General features: G+C 33.4%; 3 protein-coding genes across 3 annotated transcripts in view; all 3 read left to right on the forward strand.

The window, feature by feature from the left end:
- LOC143535841 (CBS domain-containing protein CBSX3, mitochondrial-like) overlaps positions 1–22,729 on the forward strand; it is a 259,822-nt gene that overhangs the window by 95,106 nt on the left and 141,987 nt on the right. The window lies entirely within an intron of this gene.
- LOC143535801 (uncharacterized protein At4g08330, chloroplastic-like) lies at positions 6,386–6,709 on the forward strand. Its single transcript, XM_077029944.1, has one exon. It carries the CDS (start codon positions 6,386–6,388, stop codon positions 6,707–6,709), a length of 324 nt encoding a protein of 107 aa, XP_076886059.1.
- On the forward strand, positions 12,040–16,664 carry LOC143535823 (uncharacterized). The gene is made up of 6 exons (XM_077029964.1): positions 12,040–12,282; positions 13,141–13,240; positions 13,496–13,610; positions 13,699–13,781; positions 14,036–14,097; positions 16,432–16,664. The coding sequence occupies exons 2-6, from the start codon at positions 13,163–13,165 to the stop codon at positions 16,544–16,546; spliced, it is 453 nt and encodes a 150-aa protein (XP_076886079.1). The 5' UTR covers positions 12,040–12,282; positions 13,141–13,162; the 3' UTR covers positions 16,547–16,664.

Consider the following 22,729-nt stretch of genomic DNA (forward strand, 5'->3'; position numbering starts at 1 on the left):
AATGTGCAAGTTTTGGCATAAAGACTCATACAACTACATATTAATCATTTTCGTTCTTAAACACTAGCCACCACACACCAAAAGGCCACCCATCCCCTATTTGTAGTCATGTAATAAAGTTCTTTTATACAAATAGGGTTACAAATGATTTCCCCAATAGACTAAACTACAAACAAATAGACAAGTATACCTACTGAGGAGGCAATATAGCTGTAATAAGAACCAAATATCAGTATGTGGACATGCTAGCAAGCTCCAAATACTAAATATCTATCAATATCTAGCATAATAATCAAGATGTGTGAATAATATGTTAATCTAGTACTCTTGCAAATACTAGACAATAATATATTAATCTAGAAACCACCAAACACCGATTTTATTATAACATATTTGTCGATGTGTGTTCAATTAGTCAGCTAAAAAAACCTAGTTTTATCAATCACCATTACTAGTTATATTGTCAGAAACGTGAATCAAAAAACATTATAAGAATGAGCTAATGATCCAAGGTTTTCCAACATGCTATAATCAGTTAATCCAACAAAAACATCACTTATATTAGCACTTGAATCTTTAAATAATTAAGATTTATCTAAACCTAAGTGATAAACATGATTTAGCCCATAGTGGGTATGAACACCATGATTACAATAAAACATGCGAGTTATTGATGAATACAATGTAAATCAAACCGAAAATGACGCTTAATAACGCATTTGCTAATCTCAAGTATATTCTTGACCAATCTTCTTCAAATTGGCTGCGTAACTCTAAGAAACGATTCTCAAATTGACAATGGATGACGAAAAGTTGCATGGAAAATGATCTTCAAAAATGACTAAAAATCAATAAAAAGATACTACCGATCAGTAACCGGGAAAAACCATCTTTTTCTCAACAATGCCTTTGTCATTTGATTCAATAGTGTTCCGTTAGATAGGAACAAATTTGATAAATAATGATAACCCTCGGATAGAGTATTAGAACGGAAAAATCCATTAGATAATGAACGATTGGTTCTAAGCCATCTCTGGCGATTAATCAATAATTCGAAATGCTTTTCTTGCGTCTTCTTGATAAACCATCGTAACTAATTTATGGAAATTTGGTAGCGACTAAGTTATCGAAATTTGGTAAAAACTCAATGTGCGAAGTTCGGTAGAAATTGAGTTTACTAATGATCGGTAGCAAGAAAGATTATTGAAGGTCGGTAGCAACTATAGTAATTGAGGTATTCCTATAGTATCTGCTATAATATTAACAACCAACATTTATAAGAGTCAATTGTTAACCACCAACTAAAACTTTATTGTGTGTAAATGAATCATTTGGCCTGATTAAATATAAGGAATAACTAGAGAAAAAAATTTCCGTTCTTCGTATAATTCTTTCTATATTATTCGAATATGGATTTCGAGTAACCACATAATATTTTATTTTAAAAGTAAAATTACATATTTCTAAAAATTATCCGTGTGACACCCTAGACGAATCTCACATCGGTCGTGGACACAAGAGATTATTGGTTCATAAGTAAAAATTTCGCCTCTTAGATCACCAACGCGTTTTGGACTTTATGCTAATGGACGAGAGGTCGAGAGGAGGGCTTCACAGTTAAGCATGCTCAGGTTATAAGAGTAGTAGCATAATGAGTGACGTCCTAGGAAGTCTCCACATGAGCAATCAAAAACAAATTCGTAAGCTATTCGTAAGCAAAACAGACAATATTGATGATACTAGGAACCGGATGTTACAATCCAAGTTTGACTGGAAACACAAAACGTATGGTTTATATGACACGGTTGTATTATTATTTAATTGTTTATATAAATTGTTGACTATTTTTGTTTTAAGTTAAAAGATGTGTTTGATTACATTGTTAATTGTCTTATCACATATAGATTGTCTTGATTCTCTTTCTGTCTTGACTCTTTATTCTCTGTTTATGTGTTTAAGCTGATTAAAGTAAGAGCAATTATCGACTTAGGTGCTGTTTGTTTTTGCAGACATAAACTGTCTGCAAGCTGATTTCATCTGTTTTCATGTCTGCAACTGAAGATGTGGTCTGAAGATCTGCAAGCTGAAAATATAAGACTGTTTGTTTTTATAAGCTGATACTGTCTGCATAACTGTCAAACTTATTTCACAAGATAGAAGTCATTTATTCAAGTTACATAGAAAATATAATAATAAAATTGTGGCGGCGGACGATGGGTAGTGGCGATGGATGGTGGTGGTGGACAGTGGGTGGTGGTAATGGACGGTTTTGGTGGGTGGTGGACGGTGGTAGTTGACGGTGATGGCGTCCGACAGTGGGTGGTGGTGGTGATGAACGGTTGTGGTGGGTGGTGGACGGTGGTGATTGGTGGTGGCTGTGATGGATGGTGGTGGTGGTGGTGGTGGCGGACGATGGGTAGTGGTGGTGGATGCTGGTAGTGGCGGCGGACGGTGGGTAGTGGCGGTGGATGGTGGTGGACGGTGGCAGTGGGGGATGGTGGTGGTGGCGTACGGTGGGTGGTGGTGGCGGACGGTGGTGGGAGGAGTGGATGAGAGGGTGGCTTCAAAGGGATAAGAGTATGATTTTTTTGCGAAGATGTTTTAAGCAAGATTTCTTTGCTTTTCTTTTAAGATGAAAGAAGATAACTTAAGATCTGTTTTAAGAAAAAAAACAAACAGTCTTCAAGGGTAATGTCTGCGTGCGTGCAGACATTAGCTCCCTTGAAGATGTTTGAAGAAAAAACAAACACCCCCTTAGAAACTAATATATTACGGAACAAAAATGATATGTAAAACCAAGATTTCAATTTGTGTTTCATTTCTTGATTGCTGGGAATTGCTAAACGAGATTAACTTTTAAAGATTGTTATCTCACTTGCCATTTATTTGTATTCGTTTGCTTTCAATGCCTATCAGGGCCGTCTCCGAGAATTGTTAAAAAAATTTGGATGAAACCGAAAAATTCTTGGACCTTAAGTAAAAGTATTTTGTTGGGTTAGATAATTTAATTTTTAAATGAGCTTACTTGATTATGATTTGAGTTGGGTAATATACTTTGTGTATAAAAATAAGGTTAAAATGTTTGGGTTGTGTAAAAAACTGTGCATAAAAATATGGTTAAAATGTCCCAAGAGAAACTAGAATCCACAACCTTTTAGTTTGAAGTAATATATATTTGCCACCTCTTGGCCTACTAGCATCATCATATGTTTATCCCCACAAAAGTGATGTGGCTCGACTTACACATAATGAGCTAGATGGAGGTTAGGAGTATTTTTTATGAGATGTTTGTGTTCGCCGATAAAAATAAGTAATTGGTAAGTGAAAGTTAGGATTCTCGCATGGTTAAAATTGTTCGTATGAATTATTGTTAATCAATGGGCCATAAATTAGATTATTAAAATCAAAATGTACTTATCTATTTTTTATAAATTTAAGCCGTAATCCTTTTATGCTAAAATTTTGAAACTTTTACAGAAACTAGCTTCATACATATGGGTAACCGAGTAATATCCAAAAAAACTAAACGAAGTGACTTAGTATTAGCTAGATAAATGAAATTCGTATCACAAACTAATGTAACAAAATATGTTCGTAACTGAAAGTGGTTAATTTCTAAGGAACTTATCAAAACATTTTGTAAGTTTTACCTATGGAATAAAATTCTTAAGAAAAAAGTTATCATATTAGGAATTGGGAACAAATTAAGGAATGAAAATAAGAATAATATTTAAGATGTTTTAACTTTAGAAAGAAAAAAGTTAAAAGTTATGTTCATATTTTAAAATAACTCTTAAACTAGAAAGAAAATATTTTAACTTTCAAAATAATAATAACAATTAATCACAACTAATATCATTAGTAACTAGTTCAAAGCATTAGGAAAAATATTAATGTGAAAAAACTTTTAAACTTTTGAATCATGATTTGTATTTTTTCATTTTGTGTAATCAGTAATTTATGATTAATATAATATATGTAAGTGTACCGACACTTATTTTCGTAAGATTGGACCGCGTTAACCCTAACCAACTCATGCCAATTCATTTCAAGCCATATCAAATGAGAGGTAAATCAAGCTCGTCAAGCGAGTGTCTCAGATGGTTGTCCAAATTAAGGAACCCAACAATATATTACAAATTTTTTATGATAAACCCGCGTAGTTGATGTCGCCTCTCAAATCCTAGAAATACATGCCAATGGAAGATCATGGAGTTTTCACCCAAACACACACACTAAATACTTTTCTAGAAATCTACTCCAAATAACTCAAATGACAAAATCATGAGCTGATGAGCATGAACATGTAGGTATGGATTACAATAGCTTAAGGGGCTTTAGCTATTGTTGTTGAAAAATGACCTTGTGCAGCCCATTCCTCAAATGAAGCTTTAATTATGTGATCCCAACTTACGAAATTTTTACTTCTGGTTCCGACAAACGAATAATCATTACGTACTCATCTTTTCTTACAACACATATTAAAACCCGACACTTTATATCTCGATCTATATTATTGGTTTTAGTAACAAATTATCCATCTCTCCCAACCTCGCTTTTTATATAAACTACTTCGTGAACAAAATATCACATGACGACATATACATCAACCGAACTTAATTAACATAGTATAAAGCTTAAGGTACAAACTAAATACCTAAATATGTTTTACAATGAAATATACTTATAAACCTCAAAGGGTTATCTTTGCCAACTTATTTCATTTCCGAAATATATGAAGAAATGCTTCTCACACACACATCATTAATCATTACGTAAACAAAAAATCATTTAACCTTTTTAGCAAAATTCAGCAGGAAATCATCCGAAAGAAGTAAAAAGCAGTCGTCACTTTCCACTTGGCAACAAACGTTACAAACCCTACTTCAAATATCAGATCAAACCCATATCACATGAAAGAGAGAGGTGCACATTCTTTACTCAATCATCAAAAGATGTCTCAAGCTGATGTTTCTTACAGGTAATATATCTAAACGATCTGAAGTTTGTGCATCAATCGGTTCATGTTTGATTCAGTTTTTGATCAATTAGGGTTTTGGTGCTAATCATTATTATTTTTTAATTGATCTGATAATTGATTGTTTGACTTAAGTCAAAATCAGTATGCACTATATTTGATCTATAGAAAATAATGATTGATTTCGTTTTTTTTTTTTAAATCAAAGTGAATTTGTTGGATTTCATAAAATTACAGTGACGTCGATGAATTGCAAATAGATTAAGATGTTAATACGAATGTGGACACTCGGAGAATAATTTTGCTAATTATGATTATGCAAGATTCTATTTTTGTGGTTTACTGAAACTAATCTTATTGATAAGCATATAATATACAAAAAAGGTTTGGAATCGAACAACGGTAGCACCAAGAAAGGCTACAAGATAAATAATATGCTACCTATATATATGTCAACAATGAAGATCAAACTGATGTGGATTTCATATGTTTATACACAGTATGTTTGCTCATTTAATTGATGACATACTGTTAAATTTAAAGATTGTTATTTTAGGGGGTTTGTTCGAGTGATGCTTGTTATGTGAGATTGATTTTGTTGATATAATGATTTTATGCAACATTTTTGTTATAGTATGTCTTTAGTTTTTTATATTTATATTAATTTTTGATGAGTCTGATTTGATTGTTTGATTTATGTAAACTATGACTGATTTTAATTTCTTTTGAAAGTCACAGTGATTTTGTTGGCTTTTCATAAAGTCACATTGATTTCCAGACTTGCAACTAGATTAAGCTGTTTATATGCCTGATTTTTTACTTGTATCAGAGAATACTTTTTCTAGTGATGATATTGCAAGATCCTTTTTGTGTCTTTGTTGAAATTGAAGTAGTTGGGAAGCAAATATAATATATAAAAATTAGTATGCAAAGTTGATTGCAGCAAGAATAGCTGTGAGTGAGATTATATATATGCTTTATAAACAATATGCTACGACGTATATATGTCTGCAATGAAGATCTGACTGATGTGGATTTCATATGTTTAAACACAGCTTGTTCGCTCGCTTGTTTGACATACTGGTAAATTTAAAGACTGTTATTTTAAGGTTTGATCGAGTGATGACGAGTGTGCTTGTTAAGCGGGATTCATATATGTATGTTGATATAAGAGTTTAATTATGCTACAGATTGTGATTGTATGTCTTAAATTTAGTTTTCTATATATTAGGTTTTTCGGATAAACTGTATTAGATTTATATGCATCTCATAAGTAAGCTTTATTTATATGAGAAGTCTAACCTGACTATACCTGCTCACTTGTTTGTTTGTTGACGCGTTCATTTGTTTCCTTCCAATAGTTGTGGCTCGTGTGGATATGAATTGAACTTATCATCGTCGAACCGGATGTCTGAAAAAACCTCTGAGCACCAGGAATCTGGTAAGAAAAGTTCAATCTCCTTCCAATCCATTGACCCGAGCCGCTTCACCCAAATAGATGAGGTGTTGTGTCTTCCAATTTCATTGGGTCGTAATGGTTCAAAGACTAAGCTTATGTGTCGTCAATGTGGTGTTCTTATTGGATATGGATATAAAGAGGGACATGCTCAATGTGTTAATTTTGATTCGCGTGTGGGGTGCGACCCATCTTACAAGAAGATCGTGATTAAGATGCACACGATACAACCTACAGGGGCTGAGGGCGAAGGTAAAAGTGGAAGTGGTCACTAATGATGTTTCTTATCTAAGTCTGTTGTGGTATAATATATTGTAGCTATATATGTAAAGATTTCAGTTTTAAAACTTATGACTTATGGTTGTGGTAAGTGTGTTTGTGTGTAACTTATGTAGTTATGATTTCAAAACATAAATAATTATGTATGTTGGTGTGTAACTTATAAGTTATGATTTCATACTTTAGCATAAATCTTTCTTCATTTCTTTGTACTAATCTTGATGGTGATTTCTTATTCATGAGTGGTATCTTAACCACCTAATGTAATTAAGGTCATTGCCATTTAAATAAACAATCATGATAGTTATTTCATATCAAATATACAATCTGTGATTAATTCTGGTTCCATAACACATCCGGACATGACATGGAGTCACACATATAGAATATGTTTACATAAAAGCGCATCTGACAAAGGTTTAAATGAAGTTTGTGATGACGGTCGAGGGAAAGTTGGCTGTTGGTCCGCGTTTAATATAGCAAAACCTTTTGTATGATGGTTGTTATATGGCCTTCAAAGAATTTGTGCTATTTTCAAATAGTTGAAATGTTTTCTACTATCAAAATGCTATAATCCTAAATGGAATATGTCATACACAAACTTGGTGATGTTCATAGGGTTTGTATTTTCTTTCCCTAAGAAAATGAGCCTCTAGTTCTAAGCATAACGGTACCAGTTTTTAATTTCGACCCATTTTCTTATAAAAAAACAACGGGTTAAGGACTGAGTTCAAGTTTGGTTGTTCGTAATTACGGTGATTGGTAAATGGTGTCAGGTGTTCTATTTACAAATCACCATCAGTTAAGACTTATGTCTTAAATAAACACTGAAGTAACGAGCGTTACTTCAGTGTTATAAATCACAGATCAATATTCTTCCGTTTTTGTTTGTCCACGTTACTGTTTATGGTTGTCCTAAAATGATTATCTAGTTTCAACAAATAAAAGTTATCATTTACTACTAGTTTGCTCATTTACATTCAGTTCCTCATATTATCCATTTTAATTCGGTACATGCATGACTGATTAAAAGCAAGAATAAAATTGGTGATATAGCAATAAAAGTTGTATTAATTACATATATATTAAATTAAATGTTTTTAACAATAAAATTATGGTAGATGAGCATTGTTTTTTAATTCCGTTAGTCTTTTCTACAAGTTGCATACTGAAACAAACATATAACAACAGTTGTGAGTTACAATAAATAACGAACACATCTATTGGTATGGTGTTTGCCTCCTATGAAAGTGCGGACTTTAGTTCTTGCCAGTGGAAGGTTAGATGGCCATTTAGGTGTAAATAAATTGTTGTTGAAAATAAACTTATAGATAATAATATTATTACTATGTTTAACAATCTAGCTACCTTTTAAATAATAACAAGCACAACCTGAACTGATATTTATTTGACTATCCAAACTCGAACCAAAGAAGCAATTGTATCTATAATTGGTCTAGGAATCCGGATATCAACCTCCATATATAGAAATATAGCATGAACACCACAAGAAAAATCTACTCGATCCAGATTTGTAAAACAGTACCTTTAACCTCACTACAAAACGAGAAATTATCTCTCTATGACCGTCGGCCCTCTGATGTGAGAATCAGTATATGAAAATATCTAAATATCACCAGAAAAGTATAATGGCCTCATTTGTGATGGTGTCAAGGGTACTATACTACGACATGTTAGATGTTACTATCAAGGAAATAACCGCCTTGATGTTGACATCTCCATGGTGACTGGTGGTAATTAAGTGGTGAACACGCATTCGACACAGTCCAGATCCTGTAAGTCTGAACATTGTGGGCTATATCCCACCCGCATGCCAAAATCCTGTATAAACCCTGCCACTCCCTTGTTCTTCCCAGAATTGCTCACACTCTTTGCCTTCCTTAGTTGCTATTTCTCTTGATCATTTCCGCATCTTAATTGTTTGCAAATTGTTGATTTGATTATAAAAAGATGTCTCAAGCTGATTGTTTATACAGGTAATCGAAATGATTTGAAGTGTCATCAATTGGTTTATGTGTGATATGATTCAATTTCCATGACTTGAAACTTGATTAAGCCGTAGATATGCATGAGTTTGCACTTGTATCAGTGAATACAACTTGAAATTGAACTCTTTGAGAAGCACATTTATTAATATATGAAAAAAAAGGTATGCAAATGATGGTGGCAGCAATAAAAGTTGCATGTTATAAACAATATGCTACCTATATAAGTCAATGATGAAGGTCAAACTGATCTGAATTCCATGTCTATACACACCATGTCACTCGCTTAATTGACATACTAGGTAATTTTTAAAAAACTTTTATTTTAGGTTTTGTTCAGATGATGAGTCATGCTTCTTATTTGAGAATGATTTTGTTGATATAATGGTCTTATTCAATAGCTAGCTTGTGATTGTATGTATGCCTTTAGGCTTCTATAAGTTTTGGCATAAAACTGATTTAGAATGATATACATTCCAAAAGTGAGCATTGGTTTATAAGGTAATTAAGTCTAATAGTCTGTAATTGTGTTTGTTTCTGCTAGTTGTAGAGGGTGTATGGATACGAACTGAACTTATCATCCGCGAATACCATGAATCCGTAAAGAAAAATTCAGTCCCCTTCAGATCCATTGATCCAAGCCGATTCGTTGAAATAGATGAGGTGTCGTGCCTTCCAATTTCTTTGGTCGTAATGGTTTAAGACAAAGCTTTTGTGTGGTCAATGTGGTGTTCTTATTGGATATGGATATAAAGAGGGACATGCTAAAAGTGTTTTTGATTTGGGTGTGGGGTCATCTTACAAGAAGATCGAGATAAAGATCGACGCCATACCATACTACCTACGAGATGCAATGTTGGAGGGTTATGGTAACAGTGGACGTAGTCATTAAAGATGCTTCTTCTTCAATTCAAACGCGCTAGCGTTCTTATAAATATAATTATGGTTTTAAAACGTTATATATGTTCATACTTTAGCATGAATCTTTGTTCAATATTGCTTAATGCTAAGATGTTGATCTCTCTATTGTGTGGTCTTATTACCATATGATGCAATTAAGGTCATTGTCATTGAGATAAACAATAATGATAGTTGTTTCATGTCATATATCAAATTAAAAGGTTGATTACTTGATTATGGTTTTCAATACACAGTGTACTGACATGACTCTGGGTCAACATATAGAATCATGAGCTGGCGTTCGATATACTGGTTTAAAATTGAATGGTTACAGTTTTAACCATTCAATTTTTAATACACAATGTACCGGATTACTGGTCAAATACAACTCGAACTAATATGAGTCTATTTGACCGGTAATCCGGTATAAATATACCAAAATAATCACTAATACGAAAAAGAAAAACAAATTGCATTGGATCATTACACAAAAGCTTGCATCACATCCAAGAGACTTATTTACTTTGAAAATTACTACTGAAAAATACAAACTATACAAGTACTTCAAAGAGTTGAAGAAGAGGGTAAATATTCGAAGAAAGTTGTTTGGTTATTGACGTACAGGTTGTCTTCGAATAGAACTATGTCTGTGAAAGGGACTTTCGAGTTGTCTGATATAGTGGGAAAGTTGGGTTCATATTAAAATTAATTGTATCATTTGGAGGCTCTTGCAAAATCGGATCCCTGTTGCGTCGACTAACCTTATTGCTAGAGGAATGTCCAGGATATCGGGATATTGTTCGGAGGTTGAATCGACAAATCACATTTTTTTGGAATGTATCCGGGCTAAAGCTATTGAAGAGCAGTCACTATTTGGTGTGGTATGGATTTAACCGGTTTTGATTTTTTGATCAATTCTTGGAAGTGGCGGAGAAAACACAACTTTTGTTCGGAAAAGAATGACTATTTATCGTACCTTGTGGTTTACTTGGAAGCAAAGGAACGAGATGAAGCTTGAGAGGCTAGTCTGGTTGGTTTGTTGTTCTTAGCCAGCTTTTTAGCTTTTGTTATGTTGTACCTGTTTTCCATCTCTCCGCTGGATGGGCTTACGCATTTTCTAATAGATTTTCCTGTTCATGATGTGCGCAAAAAAAAAGAAAAAAGAAAAAAGAAACCCTTAATTCATTGATTGTGCCCGCTATGTAGAGACAGCTAATCTGCGGAGGGGGTTAACATTTCCAAAAAGACGTTATAAATTGCGGTTGTGCGCCTTCAGTTTCGGTTAAAGGACATTATAAATTGCGGTTGTGCACCTTCAGCCAATCCATTGATCGTGCCCGCTATGCCTGGTGCCAGTTTCGGTTAAAGGACGTTATAAGTAGTGGTTGGGAGCCTTCAGTTTTCTATACTTTTGGATATAACTAAACCATTACATTCCACAAGTGAGCTTTATTTTATTTGGGAGGTTTAATCTACTATAACCACACGCACACGTCTTTTGCTTTTATATGTACATTTGTTTTCTAATTCTAAAAAACACTATATTTTAATAAATTTTTATAAGTATTTTATAATTAAAAAAGCATTTATAATTTTCAAATTATCCAAAAATTATCCCAAGTATATGAAATTTCTAATTTCTAATTTATATTTATCATATAATAATATAATATATTATTTAAAAAAACATTTTTGATATTTCAGATATCTAAAAACTTTCGAAACACTATCCGAATCCGAATTTTTGAATAATTCATATTCAAAATTTCGACCAATTCAGATTCAATTTCAAATTTCAAAACACTGACAGATGTATAATACCCTCCGATGAAACACAATAACATGTAAAAAACGCCACATGTCTAACTATTTTGTCAACTCCGACGAAATAGGGGAAGATATGACGAAACCGACGGTTTAGGAGGTTGCTTCCGTCGGATTTCTTTGACTTGAAATCAATGGTTTGTAACTTTCTTGCGGGAATTTCTTAACAAATGCGTTTCATGGAAAACAACCTTTATGATGTATTCTCCTTGAAAACCAAAGCGATTTACTATATGGATTTGCTTGATTTTATGGAGAAATAAGAAAGATGAAGATGGATGTTGATTACAGAGGTTTACGGTTTGAGATGTCGAAGACGAAGTGTTTGATCGAAAGAAGAAACAGGTTTCGTCAGATAAAACATGCAGTAGACACGTGGCTAGATTTTAGAGGTCGTGTTTCGTTACTACTGATGTACTTCCCTCAGATTCAATGAATTAGAATGACTATTTTAAGTATTACCTGAATACCATGACTACAGTTGAAACTATGTAGGTCAAAATAGTTAGAAAAATTTTAATAATTAAATAAAATTCACTATTTTCACAATAGAAATAAAACCCAATAACCAAACCAGTCACTAATCTTTCCTTTCACTCAATTAATAGAAAACCAAAGAAAGCAATAATAATCTTTATTACCATCTTTCATTCATTTTCCTTCAATCTTTGATTGATTGATGGCAAACCCATCTGCAAATAACAACAAAAGTTCAACCACCACCACCGCCGTGCCGGAGGATTCCGCGGTGGGTCCCACCGAGCGTGCTTTAAAGCACGAGAATATTAGTCTTTCAAAGGTCTGGACTCGTGATGAGCAGTCGAAGAATTGCTCACCAAGTATGTTAAATATTATAACTTTTTGATGAATTATGAATGATTATTAAGAGAATGAATTTGTGGTGTGTGTGTTAATTTCTATGAATATTTTGTTTTTGAATAGTGATTATATGGATTTTGTTTTGTTAGTATATGTGTGTTAACTAGGGTTTTTAATTTGGGGATTTTTATGATTGGTTTTATTTTGAATGACATTTTAACTCCAAGGTAAGCCATTAGGCCTCCCAATCACCAATACCGAGTTCGAGTTCGAGTTCGAGCCTTGTGAGGAATTTCAGTCGTACATTAATCGGATTAGAATTGTGTATGTATTTTTTCAAATATATACACACACAAATTATATATAAATTGTGTATAATTTTTTTAAAATTGACTGATTTTGACCTATTTTGACTTTTCTGATTAATGTGTTTGATTTTGTGAAATTCAACTTACCACGATTAATCGGCGCCCAGGCATGATTTTTTTTAACACTGATCATATATTTCTGCAATTATAAAATTTTATATCACATAATCACTAATCAGAATTAGAATCAAGTTTTTCAAACAACTTAAAATTAGCTCCCACTGTGAATCTGTGTGAACTTTGAATTGTGGGGATAAAAAAAACATGACTGCTGAGTGAACAGTAGGGTTGATAAGTGTAATGTATTGAAGTTAAGGATGATCTGTGTTATTTACTTTATATGTATAGCTAATGTTATCACAAAAACTTTATAGTAAAATTATCATTTAATAATAACTTTTTTATTTAGAGTAGATTGAAATGGTTACATCTTGTACTCACTAACATTATGCTTTATTAGTTTTTTTTAATATTATTTTTATTTGACAATTAATATATTTTTTTGTGCAGATATGCCGCAGATAATAAGGTAATGCGTTTTGCAAAAATTGCACCGAAATTGCAAGACAAAACAGTGCGTGACGTGGCACTACGTTGTGTATGGATGAATGTATGGTATCTATCCCTACTGTCTGCGTTCTGATTTCTTTCTTTCGTTTTTACTTAAAATCGTATTTCAGTCTCGTTATGGCACTACAGTGTTTTTTGATTAAACAATAATGTACAAACCATTGATTTTATGAAACTCGGGAAAAGAAAATTCAGACGTTTGTGGGCTGACCTGACTCAATTGACCTGGAACATGTCTGTTTTGACACCAGCCCATCAGTACTAGTTATTCACAAATTTATATTTTTACACACAGGAAAAAGTTGCAGATCAACAGGTGAAGCCATCTTCTAATGCTACAAATCATTCCGGTCATCCGAATGCTCATTTATCAAATTCCACGGACAGTGATGATAGCATATCTTACGAAGGTTGATACATAAATTTTTTTTTTCAACTTGAAAGTGTTTTGTCATGAAAATTATTATTTTTTATATTAAAATGTTATGGTTGCTGCAGATATTGATGGTGAATTAGGGCAGCTTCTTGAGGAAAATGTTCAGGCCATGGAGCAAATTTCTGCTAATTTTTCTTCTTTAAAGGTAAATAACTACACATTTATCAAGTTATCTCAAATGGGTAAAACTGGTAGGATAAAAATAGCTTTAAGGAAACTTGTCAAACAAGGCCGAACATATATAAAAAATTTGTAAAGTATGATACCTAAAAAAGTGTTTCTAGTCAACTCAACATGACTTGTTTTACCGACCTTATTTTGACCTGTCACACAACCCGTTCATTAAATGGATTAGAGTCGTGTTATACAACTAATATGGTGATTTCTCTGGTGTTGCAGGTGCATGAAAACATCAATCTTATATCTAATGTAAGAAACAACATTGCAGTTGTCTTGAAGGAGTAAGTCATGAGCACTTTCTTTGTTACTTTAAATTTCTTGTTTTTTACCTTGAAAAAATTACAAATTTTGTCCTTTTGAATTACATAGATTATGGAATGGGTCCTTTATCAAAAATAGTTTCACTCTTTGTCCTTTATTTGGATGTTTGCCATTGTTTTTGTCCTTCACACTAACGAATGTTAAGTTTCTCAGTCAACTCATCTCATGTGCCCTGCACATGAGGGCATTTTAGTCCTTTAACAATTTAAAGGACTATTTGTGTAATATGTAAAAAGATTTATCTAACTCAAACACCTCACATCTTATTTCATCTTCTTCACTAACAAACCCTAAAATCCACCCACCTCCATTACCACACCACCACCACCCCCTCCTTCGTTGGCCTCCACCACATAATAACCAGTTTCTTAAACCCTTTATTGCCGCGTCTGATGCTCCTGACAACCTCTGTAACCCCTCTCTTCAAGCATTTGTGTAAAGGACTAAAATGCCCTCATGTGAACTCTCGAGCTTCTTGTCATCGATATCCGGCAACGACTTCCGCTTGACACATTTCACATACCTCCCAACCACATACACTTTAAAAATCACCCCACCATGGTTCACAAACTCCTGCAACACCGTAGGTGTTTTCAAATTCTCGAACCCCTTGGGGTCGAAAATCAGAAGCCATGGATGACTACATCGGGGGAGTAATTAACGGCGACGGTGTGGTTGAAGTCCGGCGTGGTGTTGGAGGTGCAGAACGAGGCGACGGTGTGGGGAAGTAAGGCAGTGTAGGCTGCAAATTCCGGGCATGCCTTCGGAGTATTTGTTGGTTAATGGGCTGCCTAAGGCTTCGATGACGGCGAATGAGTTGAAGTTTTCAGAGGCTATGAGTTCGATGTCGCAAGATTGGCGGCGTTTCTCGTGTTCGATGAGGTCGAAGATTTCTGTGTCGGTGGTGTGTAGAGGGGTGTTGCCCCACACGTTCACAGGATCCATGGTGGTTGATTACGGTGGTGGTGATTGGAGGTAAAAAGAGGCTGGTGGTGGTGGTGGTGGGTGGAACGAGTTCTTGGGTTTCAAACTATTTTAAGTGGTGGTGATTGGAGGTATAAAGGGTGTTAATTATTTTAAGTGTGTTGGTGAGGAGGAGGAAAGAGAAGGGGTAAGGGGAAAAGACGATTATACCCATTACTTTTTACGCACATGGGGCTATTTAACGGAAAAAGTTAACGGGGGTTAGTTTAAGGGACAAAAACCATGGCAAACATTCAAATAAAGGACAAAACGTGAAACTATTTTTGATAAAGGACCCATTCCATAATCTATGTAATTCAAAAGGACAAAATTTGTAATTTTTTCTTTTACCTTTAATTATTCATTAGAATATGACATCTGACACAATAGGGGTGTAAATGAGCCGAGCTCGAGATCAGCTCGTGATAAAGTTTTTACGCTCGAACTTGGCTCATTTGTTAATTGTTATTTATTAATAAGTTTATTTATATATACAAAATTATTTTCATATATATTTGTAATTATAATTATATTTATAGAACATAACATTTAACTTTTAGTTTTGTTTTTATCATAATTATATAAAGGAATATTGGATTTTAATAATCCATATTAAAAGGTGTTGGCCAATAATAATCCCTATTCATTTTATCGCCACTGGCGTCCCAAATTCAAAAAAGTTGCCCCCAATGGTCCCCCGTTAAAAATTACTTAATGGCGTTATAGTTTTTTCAGAATTTCGAACCAATGTTTTAGGGCTTTTGATCGTTAGGAGGATACGAGTCGATTGATGTAAAACTTAGCTCGAAACAATGATCAAAACGACTTGATTTTGGTTAATTGTAAGTTCAAACACCCGAATTGAAGCATTGTTTCGTCTTTTTGAAGCACTATTTCATACTAAATTTTACACCAATCGACTCGTATCCTCCTAACGATCAAAAGCCCTAAAAAATTGGTTTGGAATTCTGAAAAAACTATAACGCTGTTAAGTCATTTTTAACGGGGGACCATTGGGGGCCAACTTTTTTGAATTTGGGACCGCCAGTGACGATAAAACGAATAGGGATTATTATCGGCCAATACAATTTAATAGGGATTATTAAAATCCAACATTCCTTATATAAATAATTGTTTTTAGTATGTAATGTATATCTATTGTAAGCTTAGCTAAGCTCGGTATATGGTGCTCGGCTTGGTTCGAGCTTTAGCACTCACAAGTGGCTCTACTCATTTACATCCCTGCTGACCCATTTGGCCAACTAGTCTACAGGTGCCCTTAAACTATTTTTTTTAAGTTTATTAAATTAATGGATTATATATGATTGCAGAAGCTTAAATGATATGTGTGAGATGATGAAGAACATGCCACCTATGCCCTTTAAGCTCAACGATATCCTGGTCGACTCTATACTTCTCGAACAGGCCGTGCCAATGGAATTTTAGTTCTTTTTGTAGATAATATAAATAACTTTTTTTACTTTTATATTTTTATTTATTTACTTTTTGGCTTTTCTTATTTCAAAATACACCTAAGATTCTTCCATTATGTGAAGCAGGGTAATAAAATATTTTTTTTTCTAGATTTCTTTTTCCTGGATTTATGTTTTGTTATTTTAGGTTAGATTGAGATTATGTACATTTGTTTACTAAGGGTTAGACTTGGGCATAAAACCCGGTTCTGGACCCAACCCAATTGACCCGGTGTACCCAACTTGCGGGTACGAACCAAGTATCTGTTTCTCAAAAGCCGGACCCATCCAGCCAAAACCAGTCAAAAACCCGACCAAATCCAGAACCTGTTCGTACCTGACCCAGTTCTTGACTTTGTTGATCAAACCCGGAACTGTTTCCTACCCGGTTCCGGCTCTATAAAAAAATCTAGTTTGTGCACCCCTACTAGGAGTATTGGAATATTAGAAAATGGGTTTGAGGTGTTGGGATTAAAAGATTTGTCTATCATACCATATACGGTAGAGTACAACTTGTGATTTTTGGAGTACAAGCATGCTAATCATACTTTTATAGAAATTGGATACCAGTAGATTACATAAAACATTGAAGTTAAACTGAAACCAAATACTAGCATATTACATAAAAGATTACTAATCGTACTTGATTACATACCTGATTAAAATCGTGAAGAACAGGCTCTGTCATTGCTTTTATTTTCTTTTATATGAATGATGATAGATTGATAGTTGGTTTATTGGTCACCTGAATTCATTCCTGAGACTCAACCTGAAGACAATACCGTTTCCAATACACAACTGATTACCGCCATTGCTGGCTTTGAGGGGAGATGGGGAGAGTGAACTCCCCTGGCTTTGTTTTGAAAAAAATATGTATTCTTAATGTTTAAATTCAAGTGTTCAACTAATTTAAGCCCGTTGTTATAAAAGAGATGTTTACGCAACCCAAATCATAACCCAATATACAAAATAACCCTTCTACTTAAAGTCAGATTTTTAGTTAGTCAATTACCATGCGCTAAGGAGTTGGTAGGGCTAAGGTTCAGGCTACCAAAATGTTGTTGGTTAAGCCATGGCCTGTGGGTTCATCTAGTGGGCTTAAGCTGCCTAGTTCGGTGTCCAGCATATGCATGACCTAGTTTGGTGCGGGAACTGGTGGGGCGGGCTAGGGTTCATGCTCCTGAAATGGTGCTGGCTAAACCCTGGTTTGACGGTTCATTTGGCGCATTAAGCCCTATGGGACTCTGCAGCTTCATAACATGTATCATTTGTCTATTTATTGCTATATTTAGAGCATGTATGGGATTGAATTTGAAAATAATAAGTTAAATGGTGTTTGACAATCACAAAAATTCCTTTTATTTTAGCTTTTTGAAAGAGTTAAAAAACAGTTTTGTACGGGTACTGCTCACTCTTATCATTTGAAAATTGAGTTATGCCATTTCAAATTTGGGTCAGATATGGTCGGTACGGATATAGTTCACACTTATCATTTGAAATTACGGATTTTAAAAAGACACTTGCCATTTCAAATGATAGAACTCGATTTTATCAAAATAAAAAAACCCTACCGAAAAATATATGGCTAAACTCAATTGCTATTATATTTATCAATTAAAAGTAATATTAATATACTAATCAATATCAATGTTAATTAATAATACTAATTAGTATTATTAGTCTTTTTAATAATACTTATTAATTTATAAAAGTAAATAAGTAAAATAAAAACATATTAGTATCTTTAATAATACTAGTTATTAGACTTTTTAAAAAATTAAAATAAAAATAAACAAATTAAATAAATACAAAAAGAAAAATGAAAATTAGGAGCTGTCAAATCTAGCTGGTAACGTCCACACTTGCCATTTGAAATGGCAAGTGTCGTCTAAACATCATTCATTTCAAATGAAGAATCACACAAAAAATGTATAACATCCGTCATTTTAAATAGCGGGACACCAACTACTTGTCCAACGTACTCACCCGACAAATACCGATAACCCCTATATTTAATCAGAGATCCACCATTTCAAATAACGGAACACATAGAAAACATTATTACTCTTTCTTTTTCCTAAAAACCATTTCAACTACATCAATTTTTCTATTTTGAAAAAATATTCCCTAAAGTTAGACAAAGAAAATGCTAATAGGTCAACCCAACCTCAATTTAACCAAGATCAATCCCTCAACAATCAAACTCAAGCTTCAATAAAACTCACTCACTCCTTCAAAAGACCATAGCTTCAATCAAACTCATACTTCATAAAAAGAATATATATATATATATATATATATATATATATATATATATATAGGATTGATTTCTTTTGAGAACCACTTTGAGTTTTAAGAACTCGAAAGAACTCAACTTAACAATTTTTTTTTTTCGAATTTTTTTACACATGTGTAATACGTAAGTGTAAGTGATGTACAAAAAATTACGGTATTTTTTTACACACCGAATCAACTTTTTACACATATGTAACTAACGTGTAAACTTGTGTAATTATCAAAAATATTTATTCTCTCTCTTGCTTCATTTTTTTAATTGAATTTAATCTCAGCCACATATTTCATATCATTTAATAAAATTTGTGGTTTCAAATTGAGTTCTTAAAACTCATAATGGTTCTCAAAATAACCCTCCCTGTATATATATATATATATATATATATATATATATATATATATATATATATATATATATATATATATATATATATCATGTTTTAGAAGGCCTACATAAACAATGATAAATGGGCTAAATTTTACTTGAGTTATAATATAAAGATAAATGTTAATCGAGTCATAAGTTGAAAATAAATTAATTTATGAGCTAATTAGGTTAAATAATATAAATGTACTTGCCTTTTGATTTTCAAATATTTAGTTAATGGTCTTTTAAAGATTTGTGGATGTATATTCCCTAAATGAAAGTGGCAGAGTTAGGGCGGTAAGCGAACCGAACGTCCGACGGACGTCCTGTCGTCTGTTTGGCAAGAAGTTCGTTTGTGTTTGCCCGTTTAATAAATGAACCGGACATGGACAAAAAAATTTCGTTCGGTAAGCTTAATGGACGGACACAGACAAAGGTCATGTCCGTTCAATAGTGTTCGTGAACGTCCGGTAACATCCGTTCGATTACGTCCGGTAATGTCCGTCTGGTAACATCCATACAGATAGGTTTGTGTATGTTTGTTCTTCGTTAATGACATTATTAGTGTTCGTTGTCTATTGGTTTCCATTAATGTTCATATGTTTGTTTGTCCACTAATGTTCATTAGTATCCATTAATGTTTATTTGTTTGTTTGTCCATTAGAGTCAATTAGTGTCTGTTGTGTCCATTAATGTCCGTTTGTCCATTAGTGTTCGTTAACGTCCGTTTACAATATTAACGAACGGACACGGACAAACTCAATTTCTTAATGGACGAACACAAACATGAATTTTCGTTTGGCAGGGTGTTCGTGAACCGTCCGTTTGTCCGTCAAAAGCTTAACGGACGGACTCGGACAAGGTCTCGTCCTTGTCCGTCCGGTCCGTGTACACCCCTAAGCAGAGTCCATTAAGTTCACCGTTGCTTTAAGGATGTTTATTGTTTAAATTATATTATATATATTATAAAACTGAAAAGTAATGATTACATTAAAATAGAAGATAAATTTAGTAACAAGCAAAGCCATATCTTGTAAAAACTATATTGATTAATCTTGAAGACATAACATTACTATTGAATTATTTATTATTTATGTAAATACATTTCTTATATATTTTCTTCTCATGTTTTGGTTTATTTGAATTACATCAGGATTTCATATTATATTACATCATACTCTATTATACTATAGTGTGCATCCTATACTATTCAATATTATCATATTGCATCATATCATGTTATATTTATCATATACAATCCTATTGTATCATATTGTATTGTATCATATCATATCATATGAAATTTTTACCATATCATGGCATGTCATGTCATGTCATGTCCTATCATATCATATCATAATATCATATCATATCATATCATGCCATGCCATACCATACCATACCATTGAAATATCATATCATACCATGCCTTGTCATGCCATGCCATACCATACCATACCATACCATACCATACCATACCTATGTACTCAATCTTATTGGGCTAACATATCGAGCTTTAGTCCAATTAGAATAGTATCTCAACATGTATCCTACAAACCTAATATTGAAATTGACTTAACATATTTTATAAAAAGCTAACATAATTAAACTTGCATACATGATACACCTAACAAAATGCAAAACCGGTTATCTTTGTTTTGGAAGTAATATAATTAGAATCTTTTCGGTATAGGGTAATGGAATGTAGATGGAAAGTAATAGAATAGACAAGGGAAACGAAAGTTAAAACTACATTGAATCTCACCTAAATCTTCCCATCTATCCTTTTGAGGAAAGGTTTGGTTCCAAGCCGCGATTTGAACATGAGTATGCCATGCTTATGTGTCTTGGATAATCCACGTCTCAGGTCCAGGCTCCGATGAGCATATTGAACTATCCATGTGGTTGATAGCCCTAACAACCCAGACACATCGATGCAATTATTAGGCAGGCTCTACCCAGTGAGCTAATAGTCCGTCGTACGCGCCCCAACAAGCCCAAAAGCGAGAGAAACTCAATTCCCTCTTTCCTTTTTTCGACCCCATGACACCACACATGCATCATGGGGACGTAAAAAGGGATCCTATCAACTTGTTTCGACCTGAGATATAAGCTCATGAGTTTGGTCTTACTCCACTGTCAAAAAACGAAAGAACACTTCCATCTCTAAGTTTAACTCGAACGTAGCTGCCTTTTATTTGGGATATGTGAAGTAGTGTTAAACCAAAATACATTCCTATCGCAACAAGATGGTTCTACCGTAGCTAAGAATGGATAAGTTATTAAATCTTGGATGGAAATTCCTTTTACCTATTTCTCTAGATAATCTATAATTAGTTAATGACTTCTTCTCAGCTTCTTTAATGAAAGAAATTTCCCCCTATTGTTTGGTCCTTTTAGTAAGCCTAATATTTCCAGCAATTACAATGACTTCTAAATTTCTTTATGTTAGAGAAAAGAAGATTGTTTAGAGCTGATGATACAAAATATCATCATCATCTTCTTCTTCTTTTTTTCTTTTTTTTACGTTTGTATCATAGATATTAGATGCATAGGTATCCATTTAGCAAAATATGTTGTAAGCGGCTTCCGGTAAAAAAAATCGTATCTCTCTGGAAACTATGTTCTAGCTATTTTTAAATTGGCCCGAATCGCGTGGATGGCTAAGCTATAAAGCGGTCTATCTATATGTATGCGTCCATCTTTAATGAGTCATACAAAAGGTATGTTATTAGTTTAGATCTAACCAATTTAATGAACTACTACTAAAAATTCATATCAAACTAACAGCGTAAGAATTAATTAATTCCATAGATGAGGAAATATAAGCTTTAAATACTTTTTTATCATTTTGTTTTTCTCCCAACTCATTTTTTATCAACCCATATTTTTACCAATACTCAAAACTCTTGTGCTCGTCACGACAAAAACTCTATGAGGTTTTATAGATCCATGAACATCTTTAATTGAGAATCATGAAATCATAATCGCAGACGTTCATCTAAAATATAAAATTAAGAAGATTAAAGATGGAGAATGTAAGTAGTAACAAAAGTATATTCCCGGTATTCACATCTCATTCTAGTAAGTAGTAGTAAACATATGTGAGACAAAGCATCATATAAAATATAATTGATTTTTGGGTTTTCAAATCTTTAGTAAATGGATTGTGAAAGACTTAATGTTGTATTTTATCTTAAAGGTAGGGCAAAATTAGTGGAAGGTAATAAGAACTTGGTGTGTGTGATGACGCTATCTCTAAATGAAAATATATGTGTCTTTAGATTAAGTATATTAAGGTTTGAACACCGACCACGACCACGACCACAATAATTGGTTAAACACTTAAACTTATATTTTTTATTAGACACTTTTTGTTCACAATTGTTTTCCATTTTTTCTTTACCATAAAAATGTAGTAGTTAATATCGAACTTTTCAAGTTCGGTCGAACAAAATCAAATATACTTTAAACAAAACTCTTTTGGATTTAAAG

The sequence above is a fragment of the Bidens hawaiensis genome, unplaced genomic scaffold (genome assembly GCF_021521415.1).
Source record: "Bidens hawaiensis isolate Kalapana, Puna unplaced genomic scaffold, B.hawaiensis_p1.1 tig00010636_1, whole genome shotgun sequence".
NCBI lineage: Eukaryota > Viridiplantae > Streptophyta > Magnoliopsida > Asterales > Asteraceae > Bidens > Bidens hawaiensis.